The 23,178-nt window shown below is 44.7% G+C and overlaps 1 protein-coding gene across 1 annotated transcript; it reads left to right on the top strand.

Annotated features, from left to right (window-relative positions):
• The first annotated feature begins 13,352 nt into the window (after window positions 1-13,352).
• On the top strand, window positions 13,353-15,702 carry LOC122935977 (E3 ubiquitin/ISG15 ligase TRIM25-like). Its single transcript, XM_044291950.1, has one exon. The coding sequence runs from the start codon at window positions 13,353-13,355 to the stop codon at window positions 15,030-15,032; it is 1,680 nt and encodes a 559-aa protein (XP_044147885.1). The 3' UTR covers window positions 15,033-15,702.
• Window positions 15,703-23,178: the final 7,476 nt, after the last annotated feature.

The raw sequence follows: 23,178 nt of genomic DNA, 5'->3' as shown, positions 1-23,178 counted from the left end.
AAAATAATTAACAAATTTAACTCACCCCTTCCACTTGATCGCATAGCGGATCTCCTCTTCTTTCTACTTTCTTCAGGACCTGGCTAAAGGACCTTTGATGATGTCACTGCGCTCATCACATGGTCCATCACCATGGTGATGGACCATGTGATGAGCGCAGTGACGTCACCACAGGTCCCTTTTCATCAAAAAAGAAAGAAGACATGCCAGGCTGAGCGTTCAAGTGGATTAAGGTGAGTTTATTAATTGTTTTTTATTTTTTAACCCCTCCATCACTATTTTACTAAGCATTCTGTATTAAGAATGCTATTATTTTCCCTTATAACCATGTTATAAAGGAAAATAATTAAGATCGGGTCTCCATCCTGATCGTCTCCTAGCAACCATGCGTGAAAATTGCACCGCATCCGCACTTGCTTGCGGATGCTTGCGATTTTCACGCAGCCCCATTCACTTCAATGGGGCGTGAAAAATGCACAATATAGAGCATGATGCGATTTTCACGCAACGCACCAGTGATGCGTGAAAATCACTGCTCATGTACACAGCCCCATTGAAGTGAATGGGTCCGGATTCAGTGCGGGTGCAATGCGTTCACATCACGCATTGCACCCGCACGGAATTCTCCCCCGTGTGAAAGGGGTCTAAAACATCACCTGTGCAACTATCGGAGGAATGGGAAGTCGCACCCATGACAAGTGTTTCCTAAAGAGATGACAGCGCACATTACATAGCATTAAAATCATATATACACATAATGTTACAGTTTGGGCAGGGCCGTGACAACCTCTCAGACATGATATACAGTCTGGTTGTCAGCAGTAATAGATGATGATAAATAGCTGCTCCTCTAGGTGTGTGGATCTCATGTCTGATCACAATGTAATTATAGTACTATAATATCAGTGATGTCAGTAACAGGGGGCGGGGCTGTGACAACCTCTCACACATGATATAGAGGTTGGTTGTCAGCATGAATAGCTGAATAGCTGTTTTGCTCAATGATATCTTCCCAATCCCAATGATTTTCTTCACCCTCAACCCAACCCCCCACTCATGTATTCCTCCACCATCTACTTAGGTCTCATTCATTAATTTGACCTCCTCTTCTCATGTCATTCTCCTTAGGCCTCATGCACACGACAGTTGTTTTTTGCATCCGTTTTTTTTCCCACTGATCCCTTGTAATAAATGCCTATCCTTGTCCACAAATGTGAAAAAAGTAGGACATGCACTATTTTTTTTTTGCTGAAGGGAAACAGGGACAACGAACGAGGAACACAAACGGATGAACTATCAGCATTTTTTGGCAGACCCAAATGGGTCAATGGGTCCCCATCCTATCCGCAAAAAAACTGAACCGAGGCCGAGAAAAACAACTGTCGCGGGCATGAGGCCTAACTGTGACCCCCTGCACTGATGTCTTCCTTCTTAGGCCTCCTGCACACGACCGTTTTTTTTTCTTCCGTTTACGGGCCGTTTTTTACATCCTCCACTTATATACAGTATTTCTTCTTATCTTAACCACCTGCACTTATGTATTCCTCTCTAATGTAAGTCTTCCTCCTTAGCTTGACCCCCATCAGTCATGTCTTCCTCTTTACCTTAACATCCTCCACTTGTCTTTCTTCTTACCTTGACCCCTTGCGTTCATGTCTTTCTTTGGACCATTATCGACTCCACTTAAGTCTTCCTCCTTACCTTCACATCCTCCATTTATGTCTTCCTTCTTACCTTGACCTACTGCTCTCAAGTTGCTAAACCTGTATGGACTGTGTGAACTGTTAAACATGAGCTTTGTTTAATGGACCACAGTCTGGAAAAGACCCAAGGGTTATCAGCATTTACCCTACTCGCATGCAGCTGTGGTTGGTCAAGGTACAAACCGGATTCCAAAAAAGTTGGGACACTAAACAAATTGTGAATAAAAACTGAATGCAATGATGTGGAGATGGCAAATGTCAATATTTTATTTGTAATAGAACGTAGATGACAGATCAAACGTTTAATCCAAGTAAATGTATAATTTTAAAGGAAAAATACGTTGATTCGATTTTCACGGTGTCAACAAATCCCCAAAAAGTTGGGACAAGTAGCAATAAGAGGCTGGAAAAAGTAAATTTGAGCATAACGAAGAGCTGGAAGACCAATTAACACTAATTAGGTAAATTGGCAACATGATTGGGTATAAAAAGAGCTTCTCAGAGTGGCAGTGTCTCTCAGAAGCCAAGATGGGTAGAGGGTCACCAATTCCCACAATGTTGCGCAGAAAGATAGTGGAGCAATATCAGAAAGGTGTTACCCAGCGAAAAATTGCAAAGACTTTGCATCTATCATCATCAACTGTGCATAACATCATCCGAAGATTCAGAGAATCTGGAACAATCTCTGTGCCTAAGGTTCAAGGCCGTAAAACCATACTGGATGCCCGTGATCTCCGGGCCCTTAAACGACACTGCACCACAAACAGGAATGCTACTGTAAAGGAAATCACAGAATGGGCTCCGGAATATTTCCAGAAACCATTGTCAGTGAACACAATCCACCGTGCCATCCGCCGTTGCCAGCTGAAACTCTACAGTGCAAAGAAGAAGCCATTTCTAAGCAAGATCCACAAGCTCAGGCGTTTTCACAGGGCCAGGGATCATTTAAAATGGAGTGTAGCAAAATGGAAGACTGTTCTGTGGTCAGACGAGTCAAGATTCGAAGTTCTTTTTGGAAATCTGGGACGCCATGTCATCTGGACCAAAGAGGACAAGGGCAACCCAAGTTGTTATCAACGCTCAGTTCAGAAGCCTGCATCTTTGATGGTATGGGGTTGCATGAGTGCGTGTGGCATGGGCAGCTTGCATGTCTGGAAAGGCACCATCAATGCAGAAAAATATATTCAGGTTCTAGAACAACATATGCTCCCATCCAGACGTCATCTCTTTCAGGGAAGACCCTGCATTTTTCAACAAGATAATGCCAGACCACATTCTGCATCAATCACAACATCATGGCTGCGTAGGAGAAGGATCCGGGTACTGAAATGGCCAGTCTGCAGTCCAGATCTTTCACCTATAGAGAACATTTGGCGCATCATAAAGAGGAAGGTGCAACAAAGAAGGCCCAAGACGATTGAACAGTTAGAGGCCTGTATTAGACAAGAATGGGAGAGCATTCCTATTTCTAAACTTGAGAAACTGGTCTCCTCGGTCCCCAGACGTCTGTTGAGTGTTGTAAGAAGAAGAGGAGATGCCACACAGTGGTGAAAATGGCCTTTTTGGGGATTTTTTGACACCATGAAATTCTGATTCAACATATTTTTCCCTTAAAATTGTACATTTTCTCAGTTTAAACTTTTGTTCCGTGATTTATGTTCTATTCTGAATAAAATATTAGAAGTTGGCACCTCCACATCATTGCATTCAGTTTTTATTCACGATTTGTATAGTGTCCCAACTTTTTTGGAATCCGGTTTGTATTTGTGAAGCTGGGTACTAATGTAGTGGTTACAGACATCCTTGAAGGTGCTGGGGCATCATATACATGGCTGGTTCAATGTCAGGTAGGTAATGGTGTGGTAGTGGGTAGCCTTCTTTAGACCTATAGCGGCACGGATGGTTTCAATAAAAGCCAGCAGCCATCTTTGGTGTGATCTGACTTTGGACCTCAAAAAGTTTTCTGCACCTGTTTTGCTATTTAATAACACGTGTGGTTTGGACCTTAGAGTGAACCTGTGAGAGCAGGGTATGAAGGAGGGAGAGAAGCTGAGCTCTCTGATATATACAATGATATGATCTGGAGATGGATTTGTTTGGCGTTGGATGATCTGTGGTGCGGCTGGCACTAATGTCTGAATTGAGAAAGTCTAATTTTCTAAAGAGCACAACAGGGTGGCACTGCCCAAAACTTTCTTCCAAGACACAAAAAACCTCCGATGGTGAGTTTTCCTCACTACAGATGGTGCTCTGTCTCCAAATTACAACTTATGTCACGATGGAGAAAACAAATGTGGGCGGCACCAGACATTATTATTGCAGACATCAAACATTATTGTTGCAGACATGGGGCTGACTTGGTATAGCGCAGGCAACAAGGATTGTGGCGACAGTCATTTCGCGTCTCAGCGCATTGCATGCTAGGGTGTGGGAAGGCGGATCCAGGGGGCCCAAGTAAATTCCTGCCCAGGGTCCAATCAATATTAAAGACGGCCCTGCACCCTGCACTGGAACCTACAGCTACACTATATTAGGATATAACCTACACTGACTATCTGTATTATATATATGAGCTAACTAACTATCTATCTAATGTAATGACACAGCAAAGCACAGAGCACAGCAATACATAGTAACATAGTACAAAAAAGGCCGAAAAAAGACATCTGTACATCCAGTTCGGCCTGTCATCCTGCAAGTTGATCCAGAGGAAGGCAAAAAAAACAAAACTGTGAGGTAGAAGCCAATTTTCCCCACTTTGGAGTCGGGAAGGAATTTTTTATTCCCCTTATCAGGCATTCAGAATAACTCCTTGGATCAACGACCCCTCTCAATGACACTGCTGTCTCTCTCAGAACTACAATTACAGCACAAAATGGCAGCTGGGGAGGTTCTTATATAGTAAGGGGTAGGCAACTTTCCTATTGGTTGCTAGGGATGTTGCTAAGCTGTGACAAAGACATTGCAGCCTTCTCATTGGCCCACAAGCAAGAAGCAGTGAGGGATCATGGGTTCAGATGAAACAAAATCTAGAATATTAGCGAATACGAATATATAGCACTATATTCTACATCTTTGGGAATTCTCAAAGTGGTGATATTCGCGATTCGAATATTCGCGATCAACACTTATCTTGAATGACAGCAAACCGAAGTCTTGAAGATCATGAAGAAATTATACAAAAAGTATATCAGAAAATTGTAGAAATTCTCAATATACAAAAAATAAATATTTGCTAAAAATCTAAATTTAAAGAGAACCTGTTACCTCTCCTGACATTAGTGTTTTCTCTCCCGACTTGTATTACCCATGTAAACAAAACTAAAAAAAAAAACACATCAAGAAGGAGTTGTTGGAATGGAACTTTCTATCTACAGGGAGTGCAGAATTATTAGGCAAGTTGTATTTTTGAGGATTAATTTTATTATTGAACAACAACCATGTTCTCAATGAACCCAAAAAACTCATTAATATCAAAGCTGAATATTTTTGGAAGTAGTTTTTAGTTTGTTTTTAGTTTTAGCTATTTTAGGGGGATATCTGTGTGTGCAGGTGACTATTACTGTACATAATTATTAGGCAACTTAACAAAAAACAAATATATACCCATTTCAATTATTTATTTTTACCAGTGAAACCAATATAACATCTCAACATTCACAAATATACATTTCTGACATTCAAAAACAAAACAAAAACAAATCAGTGACCAATATAGCCACCTTTCTTTGCAAGGACACTCAAAAGCCTGCTATCCATGGATTCTGTCAGTGTTTTGATCTGTTCACCATCAACATTGCGTGCAGCAGCAACCACAGCCTCCCAGACACTGTTCAGAGAGGTGTACTGTTTTCCCTCCTTGTAAATCTCACATTTGATGATGGACCACAGGTTCTCAATGGGGTTCAGATCAGGTGAACAAGGAGGCCATGTCATTAGATTTTCTTCTTTTATACCCTTTCTTGCCAGCCACGTTGTGGAGTACTTGGACGCGTGTGATGGAGCATTGTCCTGCATGAAAATCATGTTTTTCTTACCGTGCAGACTTCTTCCTGTACCACTGCTTGAAGAAGGTGTCTTCCAGAAACTGGCAGTAGGACTGGGAGTTGAGCTTGACTCCATCCTCAACCCAAAAAGGCCCCACAAGCTCATCTTTGATGATACCAGCCCAAACCAGTACTCCACCTCCACCTTGCTGGCGTCTGAGTCGGACTGGAGCTCTCTGCCCTTTACCAATTCAGCCATCTGGCCCATCAAGACTCACTCTCATTTCATCAGTCCATAAAACCTTAGAAAAATCAGTCTTGAGATATTTCTTGGCCCAGTCTTGACGTTTCAGCTTGTGTGTCTTGTTCAGTGGTGGTCGTCTTTCAGCCTTTCTTACCTTGGCCATGTCTCTGAGTATTGCACACCTTGTGCTTTTGGGCACTCCAGTGATGTTGCAGCTCTTAAATATGGCCAAACTGGTGGCAAGAGGCATCTTGGCAGCTGCACGCTTGACTTTTCTCAGTTCATGGGCAGTTATTTTGCGCCTTGGTTTTTCCACACGCTTCTTGCGACCCTGTTGACTATTTTGAATGAAACGCTTGATTGTTCGATGATCACGCTTCAGAAGCTTTGCAATTTTAAGAGTGCTGCATCCCTCTGCAAGATATCTCACTATTTTTGACTTTTCTGAGCCTGTCAAGTCCTTCTTTTGACCCATTTTGCCAAAGGAAAGGAAGTTGCCTAATAATTATGCACACCTGATATAGGGTGTTGATGTCATTAGACCACACCCCTTATCATTACAGAGATGCACATCACCTAATATGCTTAATTGGTAGTAGGCTTTCGAGCCTATACAGCTTGGAGTATAACAACATGCATAAAGAGGATGATGTGGTCAAAATACTCATTTGCCTAATAATTCTGCACGTAGTGTATGAATGTAAAGATGATCTATGGAAGTAATTACAATATTAGAGCGAAAGGAGAAGTTTATTGGGGAAAACTGTACAATAGAAAGGAGGCTCTAGGACCCTGTTGGGTCAGCTCTAGCCTGGATACAAGATGAGATACGGCCTCTAGCCTGGATACAAGGTGAGATATAGCCTTTAGCCTGGATACAAGATGAGATATGGCCTCTAGCCTGGATACAAGATGAGATACGGCCTCTAGCCTGGATACAAGATGAGATATAGCCTCTAGCCTGGATACAAGATGAGATATGGCCTCTAGCCTGGATACAAGATGAGATATGGCCTCTAGCCTGGATACAAGATGAGATACGGCCTCTATCCTGGATACAAGATGAGATACGGCCTCTAGCCTGGATACAAGATGAGATTCAGCCTCTAGCCTGGATACAAGATGAGATATAGCCTCTAGCCTGGATACAAGATGAGATATGGCCTCTAGCCTGGATACAAGATGAGATATGGCCTCTAGCCTGGATAAAAGATGAGATACGGCCTCTAGCCTGGATACAAGATCAGATACGGCCTCTAGCCTGGATACAAGATGAGATATGGCCTCTAGCCTGGATACAAGATGAGATACGGCCTCTATCCTGGATACAAGATGAGATACGGCCTCTAGCCTGGATACAAGATGAGTTATGGCCTCCAGCCTGGATACAAGATGAGATACAGTTGGACATGGTGGCATACAGGTTCTGTATGGTATCCTGCAGTACATTTGCCCACAGATGTTACATCTAGGAAAGCTTTGCCATGACACCAAATCTTCTTCTACTAATTACCTGGAAATGGCCCAGGCAGAGACAGTGCTTTGTAATAAAGGGGCCACCTGTGTCTGGATATTTGGGAGCTGCTCCTGCTTGTCAGTGGATCAAATGATCCTCTCTACTAGTGGCCTATCTGGACCATTCGGACGATGTGTACATGCCCTTACATAACCACAGCTCCCAACACCTCCTAACAACTATGTCAGAACAGCCTAGGTGGTAATTCATTGAAATGACAATCCTACTTCTAATGATGTGCCTCTCCCAAAGTCTGTCAACTGTGCAAAATATCCTTGAGTGCATCGTAGAGGCACGTCTAACAGTCAGTGATCTCTCACCAAGAGGTACACTACCCAAAAGTAGCCTCTGAGAGCTTTTTTTTTATAGGACAACCTCTTGCGGCAAAACTCAGTGTCTAATCCTGTTACACCTATAATCATTTACAGCAATCTGACATTTCTGTCTTTTTTTTTTTTTTTTGGGTCAATGAGTGTAATAACAATTTTGGATTATCTATTCTAACAACTCTGTGCTATATCATTCATTCATTTACTATTTCTTGAAGTTACAGTATGAATGAATTACTAGCAGTTAGCAATGAAGGTCCAGCTGGGTGTTACCAGTTGAGGTGTGTCCCTGCACAGTCTGACACTATTCTATCAGTGCTGCCAGTGTCAGACTGCTCAGGAACACACCCTACTGGTAACACCCACCTGGACCTTCATTGCAAACTGCTAGTAATTTATTCATAACTTCTAGCAGGAAAAATAAAGGAATGATACAACATAAAGTCATAAGAACAGAGGCTCCAGAATTATTATTACATGGGGAATGCAAGTAGTTACTAGAACAGACAGGTGAGGAGCGTTGACAGGTCCTCTTAAAGGGGTTTTCCCATCTGCCAGTTTTACCTGCTCTTCCAGCTCCCTCCTCTTGCCTGCACTTGTGCTGTTGGCGGGACGCTTGCTTTTGATTGACAGTTTGGCTAGCAGATCGTGCACGCTCCCGCTGCTGGTAGTGTAGCAGGCTTTGGATCGTGACAACCAGCGTTGAAAAGTGTGGCTGTCACGATCCCTCAGTTATATCGTTCCGTCCCTGCAGAGCTGCTGCCGAGACCGAGCAGTCTCTAAATTTACATATAGAGATAACAGTAATTTAGAGACAAACTCACTGCTCGAGCTTATCTAAAGCTACATGCTCTTTGATCAGTGGAGGATGGTGCGGCAGGCAGATCTAAAACTCTTTCTATGGAACAGCTTCAGGGCTTCAGCACATGCCCTGAAGCCTTCCATAGACATCTATGCAGCCGAGTAGAGCTGGCCGGGCAGAAAGCTCTGAGGTGCGCGCTCCCAAGGGGCCAGCGACCCATGGAAAACAGCACAGCTACAAGAAACTGCGCAATCGCGGCCACCACTGCTGTATCGCTGTGGTGGCCGTAACTAAAGGCTACCAAGTGTAAGCACAACATAGATCAAAGTCCAGATATCTTAAAAAGGATCGAAGACTGAAAATTGAATATATTTAGTAAGTTATCATTTATGCTATTTGGAATTTAATCACAACTGATTCACAAGATGGGAATACCCCTTTAAGTGTAGCGTCCCCTTTAATTTATGGAAAAGCATGGTCAATTACAAGACCCTATGAAATGGATTCGGAAGGAAGGAAAATGTTTATTGATTCACTCGCCTGATTTTCCTCCTAATGTTAAAGGTTTAGGAATGACCCAGTTATCTTTAAATATAAACTTCAGAAATAAGCTCCATGAACTCGATTGCACTAGAAAAATTCAATTCAACTTCATTTCACCATCTGGCACAAGAGAGAATTATTCTTCGGCGTTACTTGCAGGAATAATGGAGTCTTTTACGTGTTCCTTGTGGAGAATGTCAATGTATTATCAATGGAGGCAGCAAACTGTTGATAAAAAAAATCTCCGAGCTCTGCCTTCCAGGCTTTTCTTCTTCTATTCAATGGCTTCTTTTAAGAAAAGAATAGAGTGCAGATTATAATTTTTTTTGCATTCTTTCTTCTCCAAACATGATGTTTTCTTTATTCCATAAGTAAGATCTTCTTAAAAGAGAACAATAAGAAGCAGATCAAGTCAGTTCTATTCATCATTAAGACTTCCCTACAGCTGATATGGACGATAACATGTCTCTGTAGGGTATGTCCACATGGCTTGTGATCCATGGCAGAATCCGCATATGTTATATAGAGATTTGCCGCAGATTTTACTGTGGATTTTGCATTGCAAGGTGTGAAAATCCACACCACAAATTTACCTGCAGCAGATTTACAGGTCAATATACAATGCAGATATCTGGTTCTGGTATATCTCTCCAGTGTGGAGGTTCCCTCAAAGGAGGTTTTCCAGTTTGCATCAACATTGGAAGATCCTCACCTGTCTCGCACTCCTGTGTGACCAAAAAGGGTCCTCGTGGAGCTGCGGGACAGGTTACGCGTGTCTCCATTGATACACCAGCTCCGACCCCTTTGCGAACCGACGGGGGGATGCGCTTGCATGTGCGCCAGAGGGAAAGACCGCATGGCTTTCGGGGACTGCTTGGCCGGGCTAGTGGCAGTGCGCTGCCGCCGAGCTTGTCTCCGGTGCCTATTGCGGATTCCATTCCGGTGGCCATGTCGACACGCTTGCGCACTCTCGCAGAGCCTGTTGTGCAGCCGTGTGTATGTTCGAGAACGGGTTCGCAAGGGGATACGCGGTCGCGCGTACTTGCTTCTTATGCGCTTCGCTGACCAGCGAAGGGAATAGCACCTGGCCGCAAGTTCAAAGTAGATTAGGGGGCTGGCATTGGTTTAATTGACTAATGACCGACCGAAGCCTTGTACACAGGTGTAGGGCAGGATCATGACCTATGGGGAGTGGACACTTGGCGCCCTGGGATTTGTTAGCAGGCACATAAAAGGTGGCCTCCCAGGTCGGTCAGTGCCCACTGTTATCCTTCCTTATCCAGCTGCAGGTCAGTACTGCTAGCTACTGACTGAAGTTTGCTGGGACTCCGTCCGTTCCAGTGGGACCCAGGACTCGGCACTTTCCGTGACACATCCGTTTACCTGGCAAGTTGCACAGAGACTTATGCACGGATCGGGACTTCTCCTTCGTTTTTTGTTTGCCTGATATTTGCCCAGTGAAGTTTACCTGGACTTTGTTTATTTTGTTAATAAACCCCTTTGACTTCATCCTCACTGGTCTGTTTCGTTGGTGCCTTGCATTACAAACATCCTATAAACAGGGGTCAGCATGCTCTATTCATTTTTATGAGCGTTCTTAGAAGAGCAGACCCAGTATGAGTGCTGGGAGTTGTAGTTTCACCACATCTGGAGTGCCAGAGGCTGCCTACCCCTGCTATAAAATAACCATTTATGTAGGTCGCTATAATTTTGAAATATATTTAATTTATATATTTACATCTCCCGTTCTGGGTTGTGGTCACATGACCATGTCCATGCAGCTCTTTCTTATTTCCTGTGATCTCATCTCAGTGATAGGGCAGTGTCTACGTAACTAGCTGGTTGGAGGAGCTATAAACTAGCAGGGTGTTGTTAGGGGCAGTGATAGCGGAGTGTCTATGTAACTAGCTGGTTGGAGGAGCTATAAACTAGCTGGGTGTTGTTAGGGGCAGTGATAGCGGAGTGTCTATGTAACTAGCTGGTGGGAGGAGCTATAAACTAGCTGGGCGTTGTTAGGGGCAGTGATAGGGGAGTGTCTATGTAACTAGCTGGTGGGAGGAGCTATAAACTAGCTGGGTGTTGTTAGGGGCAGTACTGGAGGTGTGACAGAGGAAGGAGAAGTGCATCATGGGTTTGGTTGGATACAGGAATACAGGAACAGGAAGTGTTACCAACAGGATGGAAACAAATCGGATGGATTGGTTTACATGATGAACAAAGGTCAGGAGAGTCCAAACTAAAAAAAAAAGCATGGATAAGATGTGCATAAGTTAAGCAACTACATGAGCATATCTGTTAAAAACCATAGTAATTCCAGAAAAAAACTGTGGCTGCCTGCATGAAACCACGCCATGCCCTCCCATGGCAGCCAATCACTGAATAACATTGTGCGCCCTTTGGCTGCCATGGGGGGGGGGGGGGCGTGGGTTGGCTACATGCAGCCAGCTGCACCGTTGGGCTGTACCCTAAGCCACCTTGCAGACAAGGGGTTGAAAAACTCATTGGTCTGGAAATACAGATGCAGATACTGAGTGGTAGGCAATGGAAGCACTATGGAGTTCTTCCGTGGCATTTAAGTCCGTGCCTCCGCACTGCAAAAAAATAGAACATGCTAAATTTTTTTGCTGTGCGGACAGATCACACACCCATTCAAGTTGAATGGGTCCGCATCCATCAGCGCAGGCCACATGGACGGTGCCTGTGCATTGGGGACCGCAATTTGCACATGTGTTCGCATCATGAGCCCTTATTTTTGACACATGACACAGCGGTGTGTGAGCCCTAACATGCACCTCCTTCCTTGAGCTTCAGACACAACGTCTGCACATGAGTGAAGGCACATAGACGGACTGAGAACTGACAAAAATCCCTTTTAACAACTTCTGGATGTCTAGGGTAACATGCATTCTCCCATCTTTTACTCCCCCTTTTCTCTGATGTTACTGCCTAAAGAGGCACCAAATTTATGACAGGGCATGTGCCTTGCCATAAATTAGGCCCACCTTCAGCAGTCCCTGGAGGAAAAAACTAGATCAGTCTCTGCCCCTGCCACTCCCTTGACACTCTTAAGTGTTGGTCGCGGCACATAAACACCCATGGAACAACATATTGTCTCACGGGCATTTAAAAAGTTGCAAAAAAGGGAATGTGAGGCAATTTTAAGCCAAGACTTGGTGTCAAACTTTTGTAAATGACCCTCGTTGAGTCACAAATAATTGGGCAGTGGGTGCTGAAACTACAATAATCCTTACTGAAGATGTCAACAGGCAGCCAAATCAGGAGAAGTTCTCTAAAAATCTGCAAAATCAAAGTTTCAGATGAGATGTCCAGTTCTTAAATGTTACATAGTGGCACCCGTCATGTGTTACAGATGGCGTATGTGGTACATACAATGATCTCTCCCTGATTCAAGGGTATGTGACTATATGTTGCAGAGTCTCAGTAAAACCTGCTTGTAGACCACCGTAGATCCCACCACTACCACCACCCACTGTCTCAGTTACTTTGTAACTGGTTTTGTCACCTGGACGCTGTGGAATCTGGCTGAACAGACGGCATGCCAGTAGTATCAGATGCCGGCTCCTTCATGGGATCCTCCCAGGCTGCTGCCATTAGGCTGATGTCACATGTAGGTTTTATTTGGCCGTTTTTGTGGTGTTTTGCAATTGCTGTTTGGTGTGTGTTTTTTCCCCCGTAGCATTTATTGCTACATCTTTTAGGCAAAAAAAGATGTTGCATGGACACCTATGGAAAAAAAATATATTTATTTCAAATCGCAGCAGGCTTGTGAGTCTATCATTTTTTCCCCTTGTTGTCTTGTGTTTTTACTTTTTATCAATTTTTTACTGCTTTAAAAGTTTAGTTGCAGACAGATTGTTTTCTTTACATTCAAAAGTTTTCAACTTCTCAATTTATAGCTAGGTTGATGATGTGTCACATTATAGCTACCTCACTAATGATTTCCTGCAGAACATATTTGCTTTAGTAGTGGATTTCCTATTGTGTCTTTTATACTTGGAGGTTACTGATCCTCCCTTCATGTATTTTTACCCATACGGTAGCAACTCCACGGGTTCATTTCTCTCACAGATGAGAGGTCACTTTGTATAACTGCATTTGTAGATACTGAGAGATGAGCCCGGCCTCCCTCTTTGTGAAAAAATAGTCACACCTACTGCTCTCTGAGCCTCACAGACTTCTACTTTCATTTCTTCCTTTTGCTGGCAACGATGGAATACACCGGCCTGGGGAAGGAGCTAGAATGTTCTGTCTGTCTGTCCCTTTATACAGATCCTGTAACCCTGAGATGTGGACACAACTACTGCCGGGTCTGTATTGATCAGTTCCTGAATACACAGGACAGCTCTGGAGTTTATTCCTGTCCTGAATGCAGAGCAGATTTTCAGGAGAGGCCTGCACTGCAGAGGAACATCACTCTGTGTAAAGTCATGGAGAATTTCCTTTCTACTCATCGGGTCAAACTCAACACCTTGAATTTTTGCAGTTACTGTCTAGACTCTCCTGTTCCAGCTGTAAAATCCTGTCTTCTCTGTGAGGCGTCCCTGTGTCATAACCACCTGAGAGCTCACAGCAAGACAGCAGAACATGTCCTTACTGAACCCAGAACTTCCCTGCAGGACAGAAAATGCTCCATCCATAAGAAGATTCTGGAGTATTTCTGCATTATGGATGCTGCTTGTATTTGTGTGTCCTGTTGTCTGATTGGGGAACACCAGGGTCATAAGATGGAGTCTCTAGATGTGGCCTCTGAGAAGAAAAAGGAGAGCCTGAGAAATATTTTGCAGAAACTGACTACAAAGAGATTAGAAAATTCAGAAAAGATTTGGAGTCTGGAGGAACGCAGGATAAAAACTCAAGAAAAAGAAGCTACAGAAGTCAAGAGTGTCAATGCCTTTTTTGCAGATATTAGGAGATGGCTAGATAACCTGGAAAAGAAAGTTCTGAGTGAGATCTCAAGGCAGAAAGACCAGGTGTCTTTGTCTCTAATGCGGTCCAGCCAGAAGCTGGAAACGGAAATGGATGAGCTGTCTAGAAAGATAAGGCACATTGAGGAGCTGTGTAACATGACTGATCCACTGACTGTCTTACAGGATCTGGACACAGGTGACTTGAGTGATCTTAAGGAGGAGAAAGGTGGTGAGGACACATGGGGACATGATGAAGGTGATCGGGGTGTGGAGATGATCTCCCACATATCACAGACATTATCTGATATGATAAGAGATGCAAATGCAACCTTCTATGTGCAGGGTTCTGCAGAGATATCCCTGGATGAAATGACAGCCGATAATAATATCCATATATCAAATGATGGCAAAATTGCAACCTGGACACGAATAGAGCAGAATCGTCCAGAAACATCAGAGAGATTCCTGAATCTTCAGGTTATAAGCAAAACGTTTTTTATTTCAGGGCGACATTACTGGGATGTGGAGATCAGTGAATCTAAAGAATGTATGGTGGGGATTTGTTACGCTTGTATACACAGGAGAGGGCCGCAGTCATACATTGGCGATAATAAAAACTCCTGGTGTTTACATGGAGAACTGTATGACAATCAGTGCTCAGTGATACATGATGGGAAAGTTATTCGGTTACCTCACCAGATCACCAGTGGTGGCCAATTCTCTGGGGCTAGATTCAGGATATTTCTGGATTATGAAGCTGGGCAGCTGTCCTTTTATGAGCTGTGTGAACCCATCAGACATTTATACACCTTCACTGCCACCTTCACCGAACCCCTCTATGCTGCATTCTATGTATGGAAGGGTTGTATAAAGCTATCAGGAGAGGAGCAAGAGCTATCAGGAAAGATGTGTGAGCTATCAGCAGAGGAGCAGGGCCTGTTTGAGGTCTTAGACGTAAGCGAAATCTGCCTCGATGACTGATGACATCACATAGAACAGAATCTGTTTGGTGGAACTCTCTTGGTATTTATCTGAGATGCCCTCTCTATAGAGAGCTATAGAGAGACTGGATGTTATCTTCATTGCATTCCATGGATACAAGGCCAGGACTACGCTTGGCTCTCATAACAAGAACTCATGTAGCGGACAGTTGCAGGTCTTGACCAGACCACAGATCTTTTTCAGGCTAGTCAGCAGACAATGTAGTGAGGTTTCCAGCCTGTGCTACACTGCCTGCTGACCAGCCTGAAGAAGGACTCTGAAATATTGTTACTTAACACTCCAAGATAGAATGTGCTGAGGTTTAAGGCAAAATATCAGCCATTCAGATATCATATAGCCATATGGTAAAATATCACAAAGGTCACAATGTAAAGACTAAGGTGCATTTATTACATATAATTCACCAGAAACCTGCATCAGCATTTACAAACAGTATATTGTACATAAGTGTATATACAGTATGTGTGTACATGTCATCAGAATTTCTCAGCAGTGCAACCTCAAGTTTTGGGCCTGGAAATTCCAGCCATGATAACTTAGCATAAGGCTACATGCACACGACCGTTGTGTGTTTTGCGGTCCGCAAATTGTGGATCCGCAAAACATAGATGCGTCCGCGTGCGTTCCGCAATTTGCGGAACGGCATGGACAGCCTTTAATATAACTGCCTATTCTTGTCCGCAAAATGTGGACAAGAATAGGACAGGTTATATTTTTGGGGCGGATCACGGAACGGAGCAACGGATGCGGACAGTACACGAAGTGCTGTCCGTATCGTTTGCATCCCCATTAAAGTGAATGGGTCCGCATCCGAGCCGCCAAAACTGCGGCTCGGATGCGGACCAAAACAACGGCCATGTGCATGAGGCCTAAAAGTAATATATCTTTAACATTTTTTATTTACATTAAAATAGATTTTTTCTAGTAATTATTTTTTATGTGCTCAGTGATATAATACTATACTGCAAATATATAATACATACTAAATGCTGTGACAACCAGATTTTTTTGACTACCTCCAAGATTCCAAGAAATTTTGTTTTTGTTAGACCATTTAACCTGCAATAAATCAGTGTCTTAAAATGGGAATGTCTCATTAGAAAAGGACCTATTGTTTAAATCACGTTTTTATGTTTAATACATTATTTTTTTTAAATAACATTGATGTTATTTTTAATTTTCCATGTCAATATCTATATTTACACAAAAACCATAAAATCATGCAGTTTTCACACTGGCCACTAATCCTAATAATTTGCACCCCCTCTTGTTCTGTACAGATCACTTTACTGAAGTTACCTGCTTATCTGTCATTATAATCCTGCTTGTAATGATATCACCTCTGCGTATAGATAAGACAGGATCCACCATTCACGATAGGTGATTGTCAGAGCTTATCAATTCTTTCCTTGTACAATGAGCTCTGTACAGGTCACAGAGCATGCCTAGATGACTCTCCCATAAAAGTCAATGAGGTCCCCTCCTGACCATTGTGTCTATGGACCGTGTGGCTGCCCTAGTGCAATTTTCTTAATGCTCTCTCAATGCTGTTAAGAACAACTCAGGCAAGATAGCCGCCCCATAATCATGTTCAGAAAATAGAATAAATAAATCTGCAATCAGCAAATAAAAACAGATTAGAAAAAATTATATGTGTCACCATCTTGTTTTAACTGGCAGATAAAAAATTTTGGTGACACATTTCCTTTAAGAGTTCCAGTGATGTACCAGGTCATGGCATTAGATTCCTGCAGTTTTATTATATTGTGCTGTGAACATAAATATCAGTTCAGTAAGTACAGATGAATAATTGATGAGATTAATTAATACATGGGATTTGGTGAAATAAAAACTAATGATTAAAAAAAAAAATCATGGCTCCTCGACAACCTTTTTTTCTGACGAATGGAAAATGGAGACAGTACCAACACTTCTACAAAACTGTGGCAATAGCTTCAGGCCTCAACCTATGGCACTAAGGTATTTTGTCACCCCAAAATATGTAGTTCAGTACCCATTGGGTCAGTGGAACATTCAGATCATTGATCATTAATCTAAGTCAGTTGTCTGATGGAACAGTAACCTATGTCCCATGTGTGCAAGGGGGCTAGGGTCAGTAAATACCTTCTATAATTGATACTGTATATTTTACTGATTTGCATGATGTCCTAAAGGTTAAACAACAGGGGACAATTAGGTTGAGAGATGACCTACTCACTGCTTCTGGGTTTATTTTAGAGAATGGACATTGTAGCTCTAGATCATCAGGGGCTGAATGTTGCAGTTCTAGGTCTCTACGAACAGACCCCTACAGATTTGGGTGACCAGGGTCTGGATACTATAGCTCAGGGTCATCCGGTACAGGGCACTGCAGCTCTAGGTCTCAAGGGACAGAGCACTACAGATTTGGGTGACCAGAGTCTGGATACTATAGCTCAGGGTCATCCGGTACAGGGCACTGCAGCTCTAGGTCTCGAGGGACAGAGCACTACAGATTTGGGTGACCAGAGTTTGGATACTATAGCTCAGGGTCATCCGGTACATGGCACTGCAGCTCTAGGTCTAGGGACAGAGCACTACAGATTTGGGTGACCAGAGTCTGGATACTATAGCTCAGGGTCATCCGGTACAGGGCACTGCAGCTCTAGGTCTCGAGGGACAGAGCACTACAGATTTGGGTGACCAGGGTCTGGATACTATAGCTCAGGGTCATCAGGTACAGGGCACTGCAGCTCTAGGTCTCGAGGGACAGAGCACTACAGATTTGGGTGACCAGGGTCTGGATACTATAGCTCAGGGTCATCAGGTACAGAGCACTGCAGCTCTAGGTCTCGAGGGACAGAGCACTACAGATTTGGGTGACCAGGGTCTGGATACTATAGCTCAGGGTCATCCGGTACAGGGCACTGCAGCTCTAGGTCTCGAGGGACAGAGCACTACAGATTTGGGTGACCAGGGTCTGGATACTATAGCTCAGGGTTATCAGGTACAGAGCACTGCAGCTCTAGGTCTCGAGGGACAGAGCACTACAGATTTGGGTGACCAGGGTCTGGATACTATAGCTCAGGGTCATCAGGTACAGGGCACTGCAGCTCTAGGTCACCAGGGATAAACATGGAGTAAACACTAGCCTGCAGGAAATGAAGATTCCCAAGTAGATGATGGATGAGAATGACATTGGGGTGTGACCACTGACATTGTATGTTTGGATAAGAGTAAGCCAAAAGCTCGATCAAAAACATAAAAAATCTGTCAACTTGAAAACTGGCTTCAAAGTATGCATACCCAAACATAACGACCTTTTTTTGTGAAATTACGGTTCTCTAATCCTAACAAAAGGATTTTTATCCCACTCAGCGTGCATCAATGCTTTATTTGCATAAAAGTAAAAAGAAACATTTGTCATGTGGCAACTATTAACATTAGACAGCATAGCCAACATATGGCCCCAACATACAACTTTTAAATCAGAAATCATACACATAGACCCCCTAAATAAAAATATACACTGCTGGCCCTTTAAAAAGGTACCCAGGCCAGACTCACCCTGTATATCAGACCCTAGGTCAGTCTCCTCTTTATATAGACCTTAGGCCACACAGAATATTTCAGACACCGCAGCCCTGTATACAGAGCTAAGCAAGAACATTCTTGTATGTAGACCCCAGGACAAATGCCCTAAATGTGTTTATTTTTATTTTTTAAATGCTGCAAAATTTAAGAGCATCTGTCAGCGTTAGTGTTGAGCAAAACAAAGTATTAGAACCTTTAGGAAATTTGATTTCCTTGCATTTTGTGGTAACCAATAAATTTTTCCTGAAATGGTGGTTAAAAAAAACAAAAACCATACTCGCCTCATCAGCATGCGCAAGATTTGGCATGTTTTCTTCAATCTACGTGGGCGCTACGGCCTCTCTGCGATCAAATGGATGAGATGAGCATATACTTTGGCGTCAATTTGATCACAGCATCTGAGTGGTTCAATCACCATTCCCCATCATTGCGCCCAGGGCCGGCTCCAGGTTCAGGTGGGCCCTTGGGTGATAAAGTCTCAGTAGGTCCCCTTACACAGTGATAACTCTCTTAGTACAGCTAAAATAGTAGATGTCCCCTGCATTCCTATGTAACACCACAGATAACACTAGTGCTGATAATGTGGTAGTGTTACCTGCGTCTTTAGTGTGCCTCCCTGTGCCTCTCCCACGGACTCCATGCTGTCGACGCTACCTCCTCTTCCATCTCCTTCTTCTTGTCCCGCACAGAACGTCAAGGCCTAGGAACACTATTGGCATGGTGATGGCGACACACACAGGCACACACACACACACACAGGGACAGGCGCACACACAGGGATAGACGCACACACAGGGACAAACACACACAGGGCCAGACACACACACACAGGGACAGACACACACACAGGGACAGACACACACACAGGGACAGACACACACACACACACACACACACAGGGACAGACACACACACACAGGGACAGACACACACACACACAGGGACAGACACACACACAGGGACAGACACACACACACAGGGACAGACACACACACACACAGGGACAGACACACACACAGGGACAGACACATATACACACACAGGGACAGACACACACACACACACAGGGACAGACACACACACACAGGGACAGACACACACACACACAGGGACAGACACACACACACACACAGGGACAGACACACACACAGGGACAGACACATATACACACACAGGGACAGACACACACACAGGGACAGACACATATACACACACAGGGACAGACACACACAGGGACAGACACACACACACACACACACACACACAGGGACATACACACACACACACACAGGGACATACACACACACACAGGGACATACACACACACACAGGGACAGACACACACACACAGGGACAGACACACACAGGGACAGACACACACACAGGGACAGACACATATACACACACAGGGACAGACACACACACAGGGACAAACACACACAGGGACAGACACACACAGGGACAGACACACACACACACACACACACACACAGGGACAGACACACACACAGACAGACACACACACACAGGGACAGACACATATACACACACAGGGACAGACACACACACAGGGACAAACACACACAGGGACAGACACACACAGGGACAGACAGACACACACACACACACACACACAGGGACAGACACACACACAGACAGACACACACACACACAGGGACAGACACACACACAGGGACACACACACACACAGGGACAGACACACACACAGGGACAGACACACACAGGGACACACATACACACACAGGGACAGACACACACACACACACAGGGACAGACACACACAGGGACAGACACACACACAGGGACAGACACACACACAGGGACAGACACCTGTGTGATGGTGAGATCGTCAACCAACTTCTAGCTAATGTGTGGGGTCACCTTAAGGGGACATTAAAAGAGAATTCCACCTTTAGCTATGCTCCAACCTTTTGTTAGTGTACCTTCTAATATGACTCCCACTGATTCCCAGTACTGAGGGGACATGGACTTATTAAAAGAGAAATTATTAAAGAGGTTTTCTGGTCCCAAAATAAAAAAAAATGATGTGCTCCTAACACCCCTCACCATGCATACATATTCCCCCAATACCTGTTTTTCATGTCTGAGCTTTCCTTCCCCCCTGGAAGACATCACATTATCCTGGCAGTTCTGTTTACTTTCTCCCCTTCTTCTTTTGTTGAATACATAACTTTATTGATACACAAGCCTGGCTGCACTGCACAGAGATGAGTCACAGGCTGGCCACGCCCCCCACTCTGCTCTGCCTGCAGCAGCCACACCCACTACAACTCAGACAGGAATCTACTTCTCACTCAGTGTCTAATCCCATCACTGACCGTCCACAGCCTCTGCCCTCACATGTGTATCTAATCCTATCCTGTGTGATACAGCCTGCTGAGCTGTGTATCTAATCCCATCACTGACCGTCCACGGGCTCTTCCCTCACTATATCCAGAGTGTGATAAATAGCTGGAATCACCAAGCGTATCTAATCACATCTGTATCTAATCCTACCCTGTGTGTGTGCCTGATACACATCCTGTTGTGTTGTGTGCTGATTTGCAGCCAGGTGGGGTCAAACACCGGACTGGATTTTAAGTGCCGGTCCGTGTTTTGACAACACCTAGCTGTCATTAAAAGACAGCTGGGCTCAGCAGCAAGGTGTCTCTGTTTTGGGATCTGAGGCATGGTGCCGTGCTAGAGGGCTGAGAGCAGCACGCTGTGGAAACAGGCCTCCTAAAGCCTGTTGTGGATTGCAGATTTTTTTGTTCTGTAGACTTTCCCTTGTGTGAACTAACACTAAGACTGAAAAATGTTGCTTTGTTTTTGCCTTGTGTGTGAATATACACTGAAGTTTTGCTTTACAAACAGTTTTTTTGCCTCTGTTCTGAGTCCGCTTACCCTGCCTACCAGAGCGAATCCCCACAACTGGTGGAGGATGCGGGCAAGCGCAGAGAGGCTGGAGTAAATCCGAAATATTTTCGTTTTTGGGTTTGGCTGGATGTTCGGCATTAAACCAGCTAAATTCAAACCTGTGTCACGTGACAAAATGGAGGCTGTAATGAAGGCTCTCCTGGGGGCTAACCAACACCAGCAAGAAACAAACCAGCTGCTGTTACAACACGTGATGGCTTTACAGGCGGCAGGAGCGTCCCAGACTGTCCATGATGTCCGGAAGGCGGTCCATGCGGCGATCCCCAAGATCACACCATAAGATGACGTCAAAACCTACCTGCCGATGTACGAAAAGGTGGCCACAAGGGAGAATCTACCCCGAGATCAGTGGGCTGAGGTCGTTGCTCCATTCCTGACATCCGATTCCCAGTGGGTGTATTTTAACTTGCCGGGCGATCAAGCGTCCGACTACCAGAAAGTCAAGAGTGAGATTCTGGCAAGACTGCGGGTGAATGTGTTGGTCCGGGCCCAGCAGGGGCAGCAGTGGGGGTTCAACCGGGCTGAGCCCGCTAGACCCCAGTATTATAACTTGCTTCACTTCTTGCAAAAGTGGCTACAGCCTGACGTGATGAGACCCACTGTAATGCTGGATCGTCTGTTAGCTGATATCTCCAGCACTGGATCGGCCAGGTGTCTCCTGGGAATGCCCTTAAGATGGTAGACCTGGTGGAACGCTATTAGGCTACCAGGAACCTAAAGGGGGGTTCTTTTGGAAGGGGGCCAGTCAAACCCCAGAAATCTCCACCCCAGCCCAGAGGTTTGAGCCGATAAAACCCGCCCAGAATGTACCCACTGCGGACCTAGCTCCTATAGTCTGCTGACGGTGTCAGGGGCCTGGCCATGTAAGGGCTGACTGTCCACATCGGGTTGAGCCCATGGACACTAACTATGGCTACTGTCAGTCGCTATATGCCAGGAAGCTGTGTGCAACAGGTACCCCAGAGACTCTAGGTCACTTATGCCAGGTGGAAGTGGGAGACACTCCAGCGGAGGCCCTGCTGGACTCAGGCAGTCTGGTGACCCTAGTAAGGGCTCCCCTGGTACAGTTCGCTGAGTATACTGACCGGAAAGTCGGGATCATGTGCATTCATGGGGAATTGAAAGACTATCCCACCACAGGGGCCGGCAGGTGGACTCACGAAGTGGCAGTTGCCACAAACTTACACTACGAACTTATAATCGGGAGAGACTTTCTGGGTTTTCCGGCACTGTGGCCTGCTTCGAGGGTGACTGGTACCCATGAGACAGGGGTAACCCCAGCAGAGTGGCCTTGCTCCAGAGGGAGGCCAGAACCCTGGGAACCCGAGGCCGAAGGGCCAGTGGTAGGGGTGACCACTACGGTGGAAGAGGGGGAGACACCCCCACTGAGTGTAATGGTGGGAGACGTGGAGGACCTGCCGCCGGGCCTGAGCTGGCAGACCTCAATGTCTCAGCGGATAATTTTGGTACTGCACAACACCGGGACCCAAACTTATCCCGAGCCTGGAAAAATTTATTAATAATGGTTAACCACAACAAGCTGGGGCAGAGTTGGTGTTCTCCTATTTTGTGGTTCGTCAGGATATGTTGCATC

This window comes from Bufo gargarizans, chromosome 4 (genome assembly GCF_014858855.1).
Source record: "Bufo gargarizans isolate SCDJY-AF-19 chromosome 4, ASM1485885v1, whole genome shotgun sequence".
Lineage (NCBI taxonomy): Eukaryota > Metazoa > Chordata > Amphibia > Anura > Bufonidae > Bufo > Bufo gargarizans.
This window is presented reverse-complemented; position numbering and strand designations above follow the sequence as displayed.